This window comes from Mastigoproctus giganteus, chromosome 10, assembly GCF_048544385.1.
Source record: "Mastigoproctus giganteus isolate SK-2022 chromosome 10, ASM4854438v1, whole genome shotgun sequence".
NCBI classification, from domain to species: domain Eukaryota; kingdom Metazoa; phylum Arthropoda; class Arachnida; order Uropygi; family Thelyphonidae; genus Mastigoproctus; species Mastigoproctus giganteus.
Genome location: NC_143584.1, coordinates 109,852,738 through 109,869,320, shown reverse-complemented (window position 1 = coordinate 109,869,320; position 16,583 = coordinate 109,852,738). Strand labels below are relative to the sequence as shown.

The window sequence follows — 16,583 nt, the reverse complement described above, 5'->3', positions numbered from 1 at the left end:
CATCTATGGAGGTGGACCTGTTTAACTTCAGCTTATGTCCAGTGGTAGTTCTTGGCAGTGACACCAGATGGTGCCACAATCTGCAGGTAGGTCCACTGGAGCAACTTTCACAATGTTTTTATTATTATTAATTTATTTATTATTATTATTCTAATTTATTACTTTTATTAGTAACGGTCTCCCAGCATGATGGAGCCACATTTGCTTCTGCCAAGGTGGGACTTGAGTCCGGGTCCATCAGGCTGGCAGTCCAGTTTCATAACCACTGGGCCATCGTGCCCCCTTATTATTACTCTTATATTATTTCTCCCTGATTGGGGGTAATAATAATAATAAGGAAGAAGACGTATACCGTGCTGCCATAGCAGCCACTAGGATTAATGGAAAAGAAACAAGAGACCAGCAGCAGAACTGAAAACAGAAGGAACTGCCAGCTTGGGAAGGAAGACGTCAACAGATGATAGAAGAATTAAGAGTCAAGACAGGTCAGTTTACCCAGTACCAACAGGTTAACAGAAGTAAGAAATTGATTGGAAAGGTGAATAGCATCCTCAAGAAAGACAGCATCCACAGCAAACATGAGACCAGAAATCAGAGAATACTTGGACACACTGAAGCACAACCTCCTCACACTCAGCAAGAGACTATGCCGATACAAAGAGATCTCCCAGAGGCAAATAAACAACCGAATCTTCGATGAGGACCAAAGAAGCTTCTACAGGAGTCTCGGAGAAGACGGGAAAGAAGGGAACAGACCACCCAAGCAGAAGACGATTGAGGAGTTCTGGGGAAGCATGTGGAGCAGCGAAGTAAGACATAACAGATGAGCCCCTTGGATAGAAGCAGAATGGAAGAAAACCAAGGATGTAAAAGAGATGAGAGAGTGGGAGATTCGAGAAGAAGTAAAACAGTTGATCAGGAATACCCACAACTGGCGAACCCCAGGAATTGATAATATCCACAACTACCTGCTCCAGTGGTACAAGAAACTCACTTGAACACACAAGCACCTAGCAGAGCAGTTCACCCGGAGATAATCCTGAAATTTCACACTGAAGGAGTCACATATCTGACTATCTGCACTGCTCAGAGAACTTCATGTCTGATTCCACATTTACCTCCAGGTCTTTTCAGTCTCTACTACCTTCAGTGTGATATCACACAGCTAATATGTTAATCAGGGATTACTTCCACCCATATACAGTACCTTGCATTTGTCAGTGTTAAACTGCCATGTCTCAGCCCATCTGCCTAACTTTTACAGAAATTGTTGTGGTAGTATACACAGATTACTGTCATTAACTACTCTGCCACCCTCTGTATCATCTGCAAACTTGGACATCAAGCCTTATATATGTTCATCTCTATTGTTAATAATTATTGAAAACAATGTGCTCAGCACTGAACCCTGGGACACTTCACCAATAACATCAGTCCTAGAGGAACAGTGTCCATTGATAACTACTGTCTGTCTTCTCCCACTCAATTATCCATAGCAATAACTTGCTTCTAATGCCACAGTGCTCCAATTTTTACAGCAATTTTCATGTGGAACAGTAGCAAAAGCTTTTCTGAAATCTAAGTATATGATGTCAAAATTATTTTTTGCATCCAGTTCCTTTTATACTGTATACTAGTATCAAATCAGATTGGTCAGACCTCATCAACCTTAAGAAATACATGCTATGATTGCAGTATAATTGCATTTTCTTCTCTAGATGGTCCTCCATTACTGTCGTATGGGGGTTCAATGCTGGGCCGATTATTGCTTTCTGTATTTATTAATGGCATTGATGAAGGTATATCAGACTTAATGTCTAAGTTTGCAGATATAAAGGTTGGCAGGGTGGTTAACAACAGTCATTAGGGTGAGCTACAGCATCTAGAAAAATTAGGCAGATGTGCTGAGAAATGACAGTTGAAGTTTATAACATTGACAAATGCAAGGTACTGCATATGGGTAGCAGTAATGTACTGCTACTATCCCAGAGTAATGTACCAACTGTGTGGTAATACTACACTCAGGGTAGTGGAAAATGCAGAGGACCTTGGGGTAATTGTGCAGTCAGATGTAAGTTCTCTGGGCAGTACAGACAGGCTGCCAGGACAACTCATGGGGTTTTGTCAATGAGAAAATAGTAGTGATAAGGAGGTGATTATTCTACTGTATAAGGCAATGGCCAGGCCACATCTTGAATACTGCATACTGGCCTGGATGTCTCATTTTAGGATGTAGAGCTCCTGTCTTATGATCCTATGTACAGAGAAGAGCAACAAGTATAGAGAAGTGCAACAAGACTGGTGAAGGGAACAAAGGGGTGCTCTTACAAAGACAGGCTTCAGTTTTGCAAATTGCAGTGTCTGAAGACTAGGCACATGTCAGGTGATCCAATTGAGGTGTTTAAGGCTTTTAATGGCTTGAGCAAACTCAATGCTTATGGGATTTTCCTCTTGCTTGGACTATGTACATGAAGGAGCATAAATTCAAATTGACATAGGATGGTTGCAAAGCTTCCATCTGTTGTTGTGGAAGTGGATAGTTTGAATAAATTCAAGGAAGAACTAGACAAACTATTGGAGAGAATTTATAGGTGAAATGAGTTTTTTTTTTTTTTTTTGATGCAAGAAAACAAACAAAAAATGCTTGTTTTCTTGCATCATTTGTCATTACTACTACTAGTAATAATAAAATTATTGGTTTATGTGGAAAAATGTTGGAAAGGTTTACATGAAAAAGAAAGGCACTGTGACCTTAAAAATTGTTCAGTATTAATATTAGTATTAGCAACATGATTCAAGGAAGCAAAGCTTATACAGCATTACTCAAAAAAAAAAAAAAAAAAAAATCATTTTTTTTAATAATTTATCAGAATATTCCTTCAATTTATTCAAATTACACACTTCTAAAATATTAGATAGGGCTTTATTCTAACAAATGATTCCTCTTTGGCCAAATGCAAATTTCCACAAATCTGTTCTGCAACATTTCTTTTTCAGTTTAAATTTATGTTCTCTGTGTTTCATTTGGGAAAGGGTAAAGATGCTATAGTTATTTTACATAACCATTTTAAACCCTTATATTCAATTAGGTAACTTTACAGCTGGCTCATTTCTAGAGACTCCAATTTATGGGATCCCATTCTTCCCATTTGTGTCTTCGACTGATGTTTTTTGTCCCTCTTCCCTTTACGCTTTCCAACAGATCTATATCCTTTCTAAAACGAGATTTCTAAATCTGCATGCAGTATTGTAGATGTGGAAATTGGGTAGCTCGAATAAATCTTTTAGAATTAGGAATTAGGAAGAATTGGAAAATTAGGAAGAATTAGGTAAATGATTAGAATGAATGGACAAGTAAGATGTGTAACTTTTTTTGTATGTGATGCTGTGTAAGCTTGCTTCTTCCATCATGCACCACTGCTGTTACTAATACTAACTCCATGAGTAAATTGATTACACACAAGTCCATACTTATTGTCTGACTCTGTATATCTTGTAAATTTATGATCATCCCATGCAATTTTTTTTTCTGCCACATAAGCTCATCAGTTTGTGTAACATCTATTTAGGTCTAAATATTGAACAATAACAAATGGTATAAAATGCTTAGTGGCTTCTTTTACTTGTCTGAACACATTCCATTTGGAATTTACATTTTCAACAATATCAGTAAATCCCGCTGAAAAGAGTTTAAAAAATTTTTGAAAATATTATAATCACCTTGTGAAAACAAAAACCCTTCACTTTACTCTTGACAAAAATTATGAGAGTTTCCTTGGACTCAGGTGAGGTCCCTATGGACTGGAGGTGTGCAAATGTATCACCAATTCACAAAGGAGGTCCAAAAGGTCACACAAGTAACTACAGACCTGTTAGTTTAAATTGTGTTCTGGGGAAAATAATAGAATCACTGGTTAAAGCAACATTGCAGGATTTTCTAGACAAGACTGCAGTAATAGTTAAGACACAGCATGGGTTTGTCAAAGGGAGGTCTTGTCTGACCAATTTGATTGGTTACTATTATGTGGTCACAAAGGAACCGAATACCAAAAATAATTTTGATATCATATACTTGGATTTCAGGAAAGCTTTTGATACTGTTGCACATGGAAGACTGCTGTACAAATTGGAGAGGTATGGCATCAAGGGTAAGTTGCTACAATGGATAAAGGGATAGTTGAGTGGGAGACGACAGAGAGTGGTAATCAATGGACACTGCTCTTCGTGGACAAATGTTATTAGTGAAGTTCCCCAGGGTTCGGTGTTGGGCCCATTGTTGTTTTGCATATTTATCAATGATATTGATGAAGGTATATCAGGGTTAATGTCCAAGTTTGCAGATGATACAAAGGTTGGCAGGGTTGTTAACGACAGTAATGACAGTATTCTACTTCAACTGGATCTAAATTTGGGAAAATGGGCTGAGAAGTGGCAACTGAAGTTTAATATTGACAAATGCAAAGTACTGCATAGGGATAGCAATAACCAAAAAGAAACATACCAACTGGGTGATGCTACACTCAGGGAAGTGGAAAGTGTAAAAGACCTGGGGATAATTGTGCAGCCAAATATGAAGTTTGCTGAGCAGTGCAGACATGCTGCCAAGGCAGATCATGGAGTCTTGTCAATGAGATATTGGAATTTTGCTAGCAGGGACAGGGAGGTGATAATCCCGTTATACGAGGCAATGGTCAGGCCACACCTAGAGTACTGTGTACAGGTCTGGAGGCCTCATTTTAGGAATGATGTAGAGTTGCTAGAATGAATACAAAGAAGGGCAACAAGATTGGTGAGGGGAACAAAGAGGTGCTCTTGCCAAGAAAGGCTAAAGTTCTGCAAATTGCAGCACCTGGAGAGTAGGCACCTGTGAGGTGATCTGATTGAGGTGTATAAGGCCTTGAATGGGTTGAGCAAGCTGAATGCTGATGGGATTCTTCGTCTTGCTCAGACTAAGAACCTGAGGGAGCACAGTTTCAAATTGAGGAAAGATAGTTGTAGAATAGGTGTGCAGAAATTTGCCTTTAGCCAGCGTGTAGTTGATTGGTGGAACAGGCTTCCATCTTTTGTTGCGGAAGCTAATAGCCTAAATAAATTTAAGGCTGAGCTGGACAGGCATTTGGAACAAATGGAGGGATGAAATGGGAGGGTTTTTTTTTTGGCTGATGCTGCATAAGCTTGCTTTCTTGCATCGTATGCCTCTACTAATGCTAATGCTAATAGTAATTTCGTTGAATAAATCCCACATCAATACTCATTGATCACTACTGACATGTTCATGTTATATGATGAATCACTGCTGATAACCAGATCAAGAATATTGCCTTCTCTTGTTACCTCTCTAATGTGTTAGTAGTGAGGATCAACAAAATTAAGAATTAAAAATAATGCAAATGTAAACTCTAGTATTGCAAAAGTTTGGGTTAATTTTAAGTAAAAATTATGAGTTTTGAGTAGGTAAAACAAGTTAAGTCTGTAAAAGACATAAAATAAGCCTATAAATAAAAAATGTATATCTACAACTGAGGCCTTATCAGATCACTCAAAAACAATTGGTTCAATATTCTTGAATTAATTTTACCTTTCGAAACATTTGATTTTTTCTTATTATTATTATTATTATTATTAGCCATATGGTGCAAGGAAGCCTGAGGCTTATGCTGCACCAACCAAAAAAAAAAAAAAAAAAAAATTCTGAGTTACCCTGAGAGAAAGAGAGTCAAAGTAGAAGGGAATCACCAAGAAAGAGAAGAATGACGATATCCAGCTCAGGACCCTGGGTTTGCCAAGCCCATACTCACCAGATGTGAGCCCCTGGAGTTTTTTTTTTTTTGTTTCATATTAGTGGAAGTGAATATTAATAGCAAAGAATTTTTAGACTACAGTATTCCAGTTTTTTATTTTAATTTTTTAATTAATAAGACAAGAGAACATAGGGGAATGGAGAGGCACATAATAATTTTTTTATAAGTATACTTCAATATCATTGAACTTAAATCTGACATTGTGTATAGCAAAAATTGTAGTATAAATTTAATTAGACAAGGCAATCAGAAAAATTATATATTATACACTTTTTATAGGCCACCATCGCTGTCCACAACTTCTTTCTGAATGAACTGGAAATATTATTTATAACTAAAGAGGTCATTAATATGATTAATACCCTTATTGTGAATGATTTTAATATTAATTTGTAAAATCAATCCTCAGATACAAATGTGATGGGCTATTGTCTCGGAGTAAATCCTTACTTCTTTTTTGGATCAACTAATATGATACTTTCTTTGCATCCTTTGCCAAAGACTTCTCATAATCTGCATTAGCTTGCCTAACTTCCTTTGTGACTCCACTGTAAACTAGTTTATATGTCTATTAGAGGGTTTTTATTTCTTATTAATAATAAAAGATAAGCTCTTATCTTTCATTATTAATAAGGACTGTACCTGCATAAGTGCATTGCAAAGTTGAACAAATACAAGAGGGTATGCAGATGATACAAAAGTTGGCGGAGTGTTTAATTAGTATTAGAAGTGGCAAATGATGCCAGAAGGGAAGGTTGTACAGCATCAGCCAGAAAAAAAAAAAAAAAAAAAAAATCCATTTCACCTATCTGTCCCCTCCAATAGTTCATCTTCTTCTTCCTTGAATTTATTCATCCTATCTACTTCCACAATAACAGATGGAAGTTTTACCAACAAATAACAACCCACTGGCTGAAGGCAAACCTCTGCAACCCAAGGTGTCCACATCTGGTGAGTATGGGCTTGGCACACCCAGGATCCTGAGCTGGATGTCAACATTCTTCTCTTTCTTGGTGATTCCCTTCCTTCTCTCTCTCTCTCTCTCTCTCTCTCTCTCTCTCTCTCTCTCTCTCTCTCTCTCTCTCTCTCTCTCTCTCTCTCTCTGGGTAATTCAGAAATTTTTTTTTTTGGCTGGTGCAGCATAAGCCTCAGACTTCCTTCACATATGGCTAATAATAATACTAATACTAACTGGCCTTCCTCAATTTGAATTTATTCCCCTCGTATGCATAGTCCGAGCAAGAGGAAGAGTCCCACTAACATTGAGCTGGCTCAATCCATTCAAAGCCATAAACACCTAAATCAGATCACCTCACAGAAGCTGCAATTTTCATAACTGAAGCCTTTCTCTTTCTAGGTAAAAGCAGCTGTTTGTTCTACCCACTAATCTTGTTGCAATTCTCTGCACCCATTCCAGCAGCTCTACATCGTTCCTAAAATGAGACCTCCAGATCTGTGTGCAGTACTCAAGATGTGGCCTGACAATTGCCTTATAAAATGGGATAATCACCTCCTTATCCATGCCTGCAAAATTCCTATATATCATTATAAAACCTCATTAGCTGTCCTTGCACTGCTCAGAGAACTTCACATCTGACTGAAATATTAACCCCAAATCTTTTTAATTTTCCACTACTCTGAATATGGTACCATGCAGTGATACAAAAATTCACATTAAGCTGAGATTACTGCTACCCATATGTAGTACATTGCATTTGTCAATGATAAACTTCAATTGCCATTTCTCAGCCCACGTACCTAATTTTTCTAGATCTGGTTGCAGTAACATACCTAGATTACTGTCAATAGCCAATCTGCCAACCTTTGTATCATCAACAACCTTAGATATTGAAATAATATTAATAGTATTCGCCATATGGTGCAAGGAAGCCACAGGCTTTTGCTGTACTGGCAAAAAAAAAAAAACAAGCAGATAAGAAAATACAAATTATATGCATCCTTCCTCATACAGGTAACTATCCAGTTGATGATTTTCCATCACATATATGATGAAATATTGTCTCAGAGTAAATATTCACAGTTTTGAATACTGTATATGGAGTAACAAAGCATCAAGATCTTCATTAGCATTAGCAGAGGCATTTGATGCAAGAAAGCAAGCATAGTTTATCCTCACTTCTTTTTTGGGTTAACTAATATGATACTTTCTTTGCATCCTTTGACAAAGACTTCTCATAATCTACGTCGTTAGCTTGCCTAACCTCCTTGTAACTCCACTGCAGAATAGTTTATATATCGATATAGGCTTCTGTGTCACCTAGTAATTTATATGCATCCAATGCATTTTTCTTTTCTGGCACAAGTCTCATTAGTACAACTGATATCCATTTAGATCTAAGCCTTGAACAATATATCTCAGTTGGCATGAAAAGCCTAGTAGCTATGATTATTTCCCTGAATGCTTCCAATTTATAATTTGCTGTTGATAATATCACCAGTTGGTCCCACTGTATAAAATTTAAAAACTGTCGAAGACACTCTAGTAACCCTCACGAAACCAAAAGCCCTTCTCCTTAATGTTAGTGACATCTTCATTTAAATCCCATCAATATGCTATGAAAAGTATTTAATTTTATGTCTTATAATTAAAAAAAGTTAATGTTCGCAGTGCATTATGCAATGAAAACTGATGTACGTTGATGATGTGTTGTCTCATTGAGTAAATAAAGACTACACAGGCTGATCGACTGCAGTAATCTGAAACCAGAATGGGGAAAACGCATGATATATCAGACTTTGATAATGGTATTCTCGTGGGTGCACGCTTAACAGGAGCCACGAAACAAGGAATGAACATAACTGGTACTCAAAAGCATCTATCTCAGGATGACTGTACAGAAAAATAGGACATCCAGTGTACAGCAAATTACATCTGATTCAACCATGCTTAGAAATCCCCCCCCCCATTTCAACCCATACTATGCTCTCTCTCTCTCTCTCTCTCTCTCTCTCTCTCTCTCTCTCTCTCTCTCTCTCTCTCTCTCTCTCTCTCTCTCTCTCTCTCTGTGTGTGTGTGTGTGTGTGTGTGTGTGTGTGTGTGTGTGTGTGTGTGTGTGTGTGTGTGTGTGTGTGTGTTATGTTTCTATAACTGGTACAGCAAAAGCCTCAGGTTTCCTGAATATAAGAATATTCTGCAAAAGCATAAGAATTTAATGAAATTTATTGGAATTGAGAAACATTCTTTTGGGGACCAAATAATATCACAATAATCAAAAAGGGGAAGTGTAAGCTGCTTGCGGAGAAAAATTATAAGTTGTCACTTTTAAAAATCGAGAAAGAGCCTTAATTAAGTTGAGAAGTTTGGAAGTCTGAGATATGTGATTGACAGGGCAAAAGGACTGAAGATCAGATCGGAATAGGTCATATAAGTCCTTGAATGTATCATGATTCCGACGAAAGTGACAAAATTTACATTTTAATGGGTTTAGAAACAAGTTATTTTTATTGAACCAGAGTGAGAGGGAATCAGACAGGACTGGAGTTCATCACTGCCAGTTGAAGAATACATAAAGTTTAATATCATTTGCATAGATTTGCCACCTAAATTAATGGTCTCTTAATCCTTCTAGTTCCTTGCCTTATTTCTTTTTAAAAACTCATTTCAAGTGCTTTTATTACTTTTAATGTTACCTTGAGATTAGGTTTTAACAACTTCAGCAATGAAGGATGTAAAATGGAACACCTTTTCTTGACAGGTTAATGGCAACCAGACTCTGGATGATAATATATGTGATAATGCTGGCTTACAACAAGCTTATAAGGTAAGTTGCTGAACTGGAACTCTTATATTTTCACGAAAATTTTTCATAATATGTACTAACCCCCAGGGGCTCACATTTGGTGAGTATGGACTTGGCACACCCAGGGTCCTGAGCTGAATATCATCATTCTTCTCTTTCTTGGTGATTTCTCTCTCTCTCTCTCTCTCTCTCTCTCTCTCTCTCTCTCTCTCTCTCTCTCTCTCTCTCTCTCACACAGGGTAACTCAGGAATTTTTTTGGCTGTGCAGCATAAGCCTCGGGCTTCCTTGCACCATATGGCTAATAATAATAATAATAAAAATGAGGTATCAGTTTTAATATTTTTAGAAATATGGTGATTACCTTACTGTGAAGTCAATATTTCTGTCACAATGTTATAATTTTCTCCCTTTTAATTTTGAAAAGAATCACTCTTTTTCCACGTGGATAATGCAAATTTAGTTTGTTATTTAAGTGCTTTTGACCTAAATTCTACACTTATTTCATGATCCTTGTAGGATGTCATCATCAGATTCCAAGTGGCTAAAATAAGGGGAACATAAAATTGTTTCATGTTCCCCATATTTTATCCCTGTATGATTTGATGATGGGATCCGGCAAGTATCTTGAAACGATACCCTTGTAATAAGTGTAAGGATTAGGTCAAAATCACTTAGCATTAGCAGAGGCATATGATTCAAGAAAGCATGCTTATGCAGCATCAGCCAAAAAAAAACCAAAAAAACACTTCCATTTCACCCCTCCGTTTGTTCGAAATACCTGTCCAGCTGAGCCTTAAATTTATTTAGGCTATCAACTTCCACAACAAGGGATGGAAGTCTGTTCCACCAATCAACTACCCACTGGCTAAAGGCAAATTTCTGCACATCAATCCTACATCTGTCTTTCCAATTTGAATTTATGCCCTCTCAGGTGATTATTCTGAGCAAGAGGAAGTATCCTATCGGCATTGATCATGCTCAAACCATTCAAGGCTTTATACACCTCTATCAGATCACCTCGCCGATGCCTAGTCTCCAGACACTGTAATTTGCAAAACTTAAGCCTTTCTTCTTAAGAGCAACCCTTTGTTCCATTCACTAATCTTGTTGCCCTTCTCTATACTCGCTCCAGCAGCCACTACATCCTTCTTGAAATGAGGCCTCTAGACCTGTATACAGCACTCAAGGTGTGGCTTCACCATTACCTTATACAAGGGAATAATCACCTCCTTATCCCTGCTAGAAAAATTCCTGTATATCACTGACAAGATACCATGAGCTACTCTTGCAGCCCATCTGCACTGCTCAGAGAACTTCATATCTGCCTGCACAATTACCCCCAGGTCCTTTTCATTCTCTACCACTGTCAGTGTAGTACTACAGGGTTGATACGTTGCTCTGGGGTTGCTGTTTCCCATATGTAGTACTTTATATTGGTCAATGTTAAACTTCATTTGCCACCTCTCAGCCCATCTACTCAACCTTTCCAGATCCTGTTGCAGCAGCATAGCATCAGTAGTGTCCTTAACCACCCTGCCAACCTTTGTATCGTCTGCAAACTTGGACATTAAGCTTGATATACCATCATAAATGTCATTTATAAATACAGAAAACAATAATGGACCCAACACTGAACCCTGAGGGACTCCACTAATAACATTAGTCTACGATGAGCAGTGTCCATTGATTACCACTCTCTGTCTTCTCCCCCTCAACCATCCCTTCATCCATAGCAGCAATTTGCCTCCAATGCCACACTGCTCCAATTTGTGTAGCAGTCTTCCATGTGCAACAGTATCAAAAGCCTTTCTAAGATCCAAATATATAATATCAAAGCTATTCCCTGCATCCAGTTCTTTTGTGACTGCATCATAGTATCCAATCAAATTGGTCAGGCAAGACTTTCCCTTAACAAAACCATGCTGTGTCCGAGCTATAACTGAAGTCTTGTCTAGATGATCCTGCAGTGCTTCTTTAACCAGTGCCTCCATTAATTTTCCTGGAACAGAAGTTAAACTCACAGGTCTATAATTACTTGTGTCAGCCTTTGATCCTCCTTTGTGAATTGGGGTCACATTTGCACATCTCCAGTCTATGGGTACCTCCGCTGGGTCCAAGGAATCTCCCATAATTATGGCTAAAGGTTTGCTTACTTCCTTTGCTGCCTCCTTTAATATAACTGGATAGATCCCATCCACCCCAGGTGCCTTTCTTGTGTTTATATTCAACAATTTCTCGAAGAGAAATTGTTGAATATAAACACAAGAAAGAAAGAAACCTTCGAGAACTTACTTTTTTTTTTTTTTTTCAAAATATTGTGTTTCTTTCTTATAGAGTTTTAAAATTCAGCGAATTAATCTGTTCATCCCATTGAGTTTTACAGATTAATCTTCCTCTAGCATCAGAAATATGCACATATCTTTATAAAATAAAATAACTTCTCGTGATGACTTGCACAGCAAATCCGTTTTTCCGTATACACTAGGTCAGACACGGCAGTTACCAGTTAAATGTTTAAAACTAGACCCTTCATCTGTCCATCTCTGTCGTTGTTTTCCAGGTCTTCTTCTTGCCTGCTCTTGGGTACCATTCTGTTATTTTCTTAGTCCATCTGTTGTCATGTCTTTGAAACGTGTCCTGCCGAAGACCATTTTAGTTCTTTAGTTTTGGTAAGGATGTCCTTTACTTGAGTTTGCTGCCTAATCCATGAGAATGAAAAGGACTTGGGGATAATCGTGCAGGCAGATATGAAGTTTTCTGAGCAGTGCAGACGGTCTGCAAATGTAGCTCATGGTGTCTTGTCAATGATATACAGGAATATTTCTAGTAGGGATAAGGAGGTGATTACCCCTTGTAGCAGGAGTGCATGCCACACGCTCCTTGAGTAGACTGGGGTTCAAGCCCCTGACTGCTGAATACGGTCGATCTGCCAACCCGCACTGGACCAGCGTGGCAGATTATGGTCCATTTCCCTCAGCATGAATTGTTGAGGAGGCTTCCATCCTGCAGTGGGTTGATAATGGCTGCACTTTTTTTTTTTTTTTTTTTTTTATAAAGCAATGGTCAGGCCACACCTTGAGTACTGTATACAGGTCTGGAGGCCTCATTTTAAGAAGGATGTAAAGCTGCTGGAACAAGTACAGAGAAGGGCAGCAAAATTAGTGAATGGAACAAAGGGTTGCTCTTATGAAGAAAGGCTTAAGTTTTGCAAATTACAGTGTATGGAGACTAGGCATCTGCGAGGTGATCTGATTGAGGTGTAAAATGCCTTGAATGGTTTGAGCATGCTCAATGCTGATGGGATTCTTCCACTCGCTCAGAATAATCACTTGAGAGGGCATAAATTCAAATTGAGGAAAGACAGTTGTAGAATAGATTTGCGGAAGTTTGCCTCTAGCCAGCGGGTGGTTGATTGCTGTAACAAACTTCCATCTTTCATTGTAGAAGTCGATAGCTTAAATAGATGCAAAGCAGTTCTAGACAAACATTTGGAGCGAGTGGATGGGTGAAATGAGAAGTTTTTTTGTTTTTTTTTTTTGTCTGATGCTATATAAGCTTGCATCATTCTTGCATCATGTGCCTTTACTAATGCTAATGCATCTCTTCTTATCTAACAGTCTGATTCCTAATATAATTCGTTCCATTCTTTGCTGTGTAGTTCTCAGCTTCTCTTCCATCCTTTTGGTGAGTGCCCAAGTTTCACTTCCATAAGTCATGATGGAGGGTATACATTGGTTCATTATTTTACGTTTCAGACAAATTGGGATATTGCTGATCAGCATGTGATTATATTTCTTGAATGCTATCCATCCAAGAGATATTCTTCTCTTGATTTCCAACCATTTATCATTATTACATCTAATGACTTGTCCCAGATAAGTATATTAATCCAACTTTTCAATTACTGCTCCTTTAATGATTATATCCCTTTGTGGCATACTTGTTCATCATTACTTTTGTTTTAGCCATATTCATCTTTAGTCCAAAATCCTTACTAACTCCGCATAGCTGATTAAGATTTTCCTCCAATTCTGGAGGATTGTGGCTTATGATCACAATATCATAAATGCAAATCGTAAATGGTTCAGTACTCTCCATTCACATTGTATCCTTTCTGCGACCAGACCAATCTTCTGAAAGCTTCCTCAAGGGCAGCAATAAACAACTTCAGAGATATGTCTCCTTATCAAACTCCCGTCTCAATTTTAAATTTGCTACTGTCTTTGTCTAGTCTAATAAAGGAGGTAGCGTTCTGATATATTTTTTCAAAATCATAATATATGGGGTATCTATGCCTTGTCTTTCCAGTGCCCGAAATATTGCCTTATACTGTATGGAGTCAAACGCCTTTTCATAATCTACAAATACCAGGCATAATGGTGTTTTATATTCATTTGCTTTCTCCATTAGCTGTGATATTATGTGAAGGTGATCCATAGTTGAGAATCCTGTCCTAAAGCCAGCTTACTCTTTCGGTTGATTCTCATCAAGTATTCTTTCTAATATGTTAGTTATGACCCTTGTGAACAACTTGTAGATATGGGATAGCAAGCTAATTGGTTTATAATTTCCAATTTCTGATTTATCTCCTTTCTTATGCAGCAAAATTATGATTGCATTATTCCACTCCTTAGGTGTCACTCCTTTTATAATGCATTTTGTCATGTCATCTGTGTCATGTCTCTTCCTCCCAATTTTAACAACTCTACAGTAACTCCATCTTCCCCCTGGGGCTTTCTGATTCTTCTTCAAAGCACGTTCTACCTCATCGGGAAGGATATCAGGTATGTTGTATGTGCAACTAATTAGTGATCCATCTTCCCCCGCTGCTGACATCATTCCCTTGCTCCTTGTATAACTCTTTATAGTAGTCTTCTACTATTTGAATTATGCCTTCTCTGCTATTTATAAGTACACCATCGCTATTCTTCAGTTTCAGTATCATTTGTCTTTCTGTATTACTGCTCATGACTGCTGATTTAAATCCTTAAATCCCTTAATTCTTCTGTTACTTCTTGTGTTAATTCTTTTTATGTCCTCTCTGAGTCGCTTTCTAATGGCTTTGCATAACTCAGTATGCTCAATTTTATCCTTTTCAATGTTTACCTTTCTCTTCATTTGTCGTCTTCGGTTCATCATGACAAGTGTTTCTTGACTAATTTTTTCCTATAGGTTTGTTGTGCTTTATCACTTTCAGAGAGTTGTAATACCTGGTCAATATCTTGGTCCTGAACAGTCTGCAGAAGCTCAAACTTGTTCTTAAGTTCCAGTACATACTGCTTTTTCTCCTTTTCTGTTATCTCAATGACCGTATTATTTACTGGAGTCAATTTTTTCCTTTCTTTTCTTACATGTATATCAAGTGTGCATCTTACCATTCTGTGACAAGGGGCTCACATCAGGCTTCCTTGCACCATATGGCTAATGATAATAATGATAATAACATTTACCTTGTCCAGGACGGTAACATCATTCACAATACATCATTCAAGGATGAAGTCAATATCATTAGTTGTTAATCCATTTGGGCTCTACCATTTCCATTTTCTGTTCGCCCTTTTCTTGAAAAAAAGTGTTCATTACTGACATTCCTCGAGATTCTGCATATTTCACAAGTCTTTCACCTCTTTCACCAATTCCAAAATTTCCTATAGTTCTCCTTTCTGCGCTGTTATGTCTCTTTCCAACCTTAGCATTGAAGTCCCCCATAATGATAGTGTAGTGGGTTTTCTGCTCATCTAGAAAACTCAATTTCGGTGTATATTTCTTCAACCTCTTCATCATCATGGCTCGATGTTGGTGCATAAATCATTATAACCTTTAACTTGTACCTCTTTGAAATCCTGAGTAGTAGCCTTGGCACCCTTGGTGATGTACTCTTGAACTCCAAAATGTTGTTCTTTATGGACCAGAAAGTCAACTCCACCTTCGATCCTTTAACTGTTTCCATTGGTGTATAGCAAATTTTCACTTGATAAACTTATAAGTGATTCATTTCTTCTTCTTCTTTCAGCCAAACCGCTAGAAGAAGCTCCTTATCTTACTGTTTCAGCTTGAGTCAAGAATAATGTAAATTGTGGAACTGATAGCAGCTACAGCTATCAGTTCATTTTAGTACATTTGTAGTTAATTTAATCCTTTGAAATCTGTTTTTAATCAGTGCTAATATAATGGAGGCTGTAGTCACAGCTAATTCAGAAACATACTTCAGTTTTGCACAAATAGAAGGCATCTGCATCAATAAAGAGTTCAAAAATCTTTATTCTTTTTTTTGTCCTGTTTGTTTTGGCTGCCCACCTTGACAGTTCCTTCAAATTCCTTAAAAGTATTTACGTAACAGAGAAAATGAGAGACACGGCAAAGTCTAGCGAAAAATTTCATGCGTGGTTTTTTAGGCACTTTTAAAGTATGAGAAAAAAAAAAAAAAAACAACAACAAAAAAAAAACCTCGGCTTTTCTTTAGTCCCATGCAAGTAGCAAGTTTTCCGTGATTGGCATTAGCAATTACATAATAGTAATAATAAATATTTATTAGTAATAATAAATATTTATTATTACTGTTATGTTATTTTTATCTTTGTTATTAGTATCACATCACAAAATATGTAGGATTATGTATTGTCTTGGTATAAGCATGTTAACTGTTTAATTGATAGATTGCATTGCATTGCATTGCTTTCTTTATTATTATTATTTTGTGTGTTTGTTCGTTTGTTTTTTTATCATGTCAGAAACATTTTTCACTAACTACAAAGATAGCCGTTCATTTTGCATATAGAATCTGCACCAAATTTGAATTTTAATCAGCTTCATCAGAGATGAAGTTGATTAAATCTGTATTACAAAGAATGCTTAAACAAGTACTTGGTGTGGAAGTAGCAAATAATATAAACAATAAAAGATTTATTTTACCAAAATACGTGATTCTACTACCCAGTCAAAAGATAAAAATGAACCATCTGTTAAAACTTATCACTAAAGAGATTAATATGTCAGTAACAGATTTCGGCTATAACTTAG

The 16,583-nt window shown here is 37.3% G+C and overlaps 1 protein-coding gene across 1 annotated transcript in view; it reads left to right on the top strand.

Moving 5' to 3' along the window:
• LOC150079219 (neprilysin-1-like) overlaps positions 1-16,583 on the top strand; it is a 514,861-nt gene that overhangs the window by 482,026 nt on the left and 16,252 nt on the right. Inside the window, exon 18 of the mRNA XM_090383906.1 lies at positions 9,518-9,583. Coding sequence (XP_090240032.1) covers positions 9,518-9,583 — 66 coding nt within the window. The remainder of the gene's footprint in view (positions 1-9,517; positions 9,584-16,583) is intronic.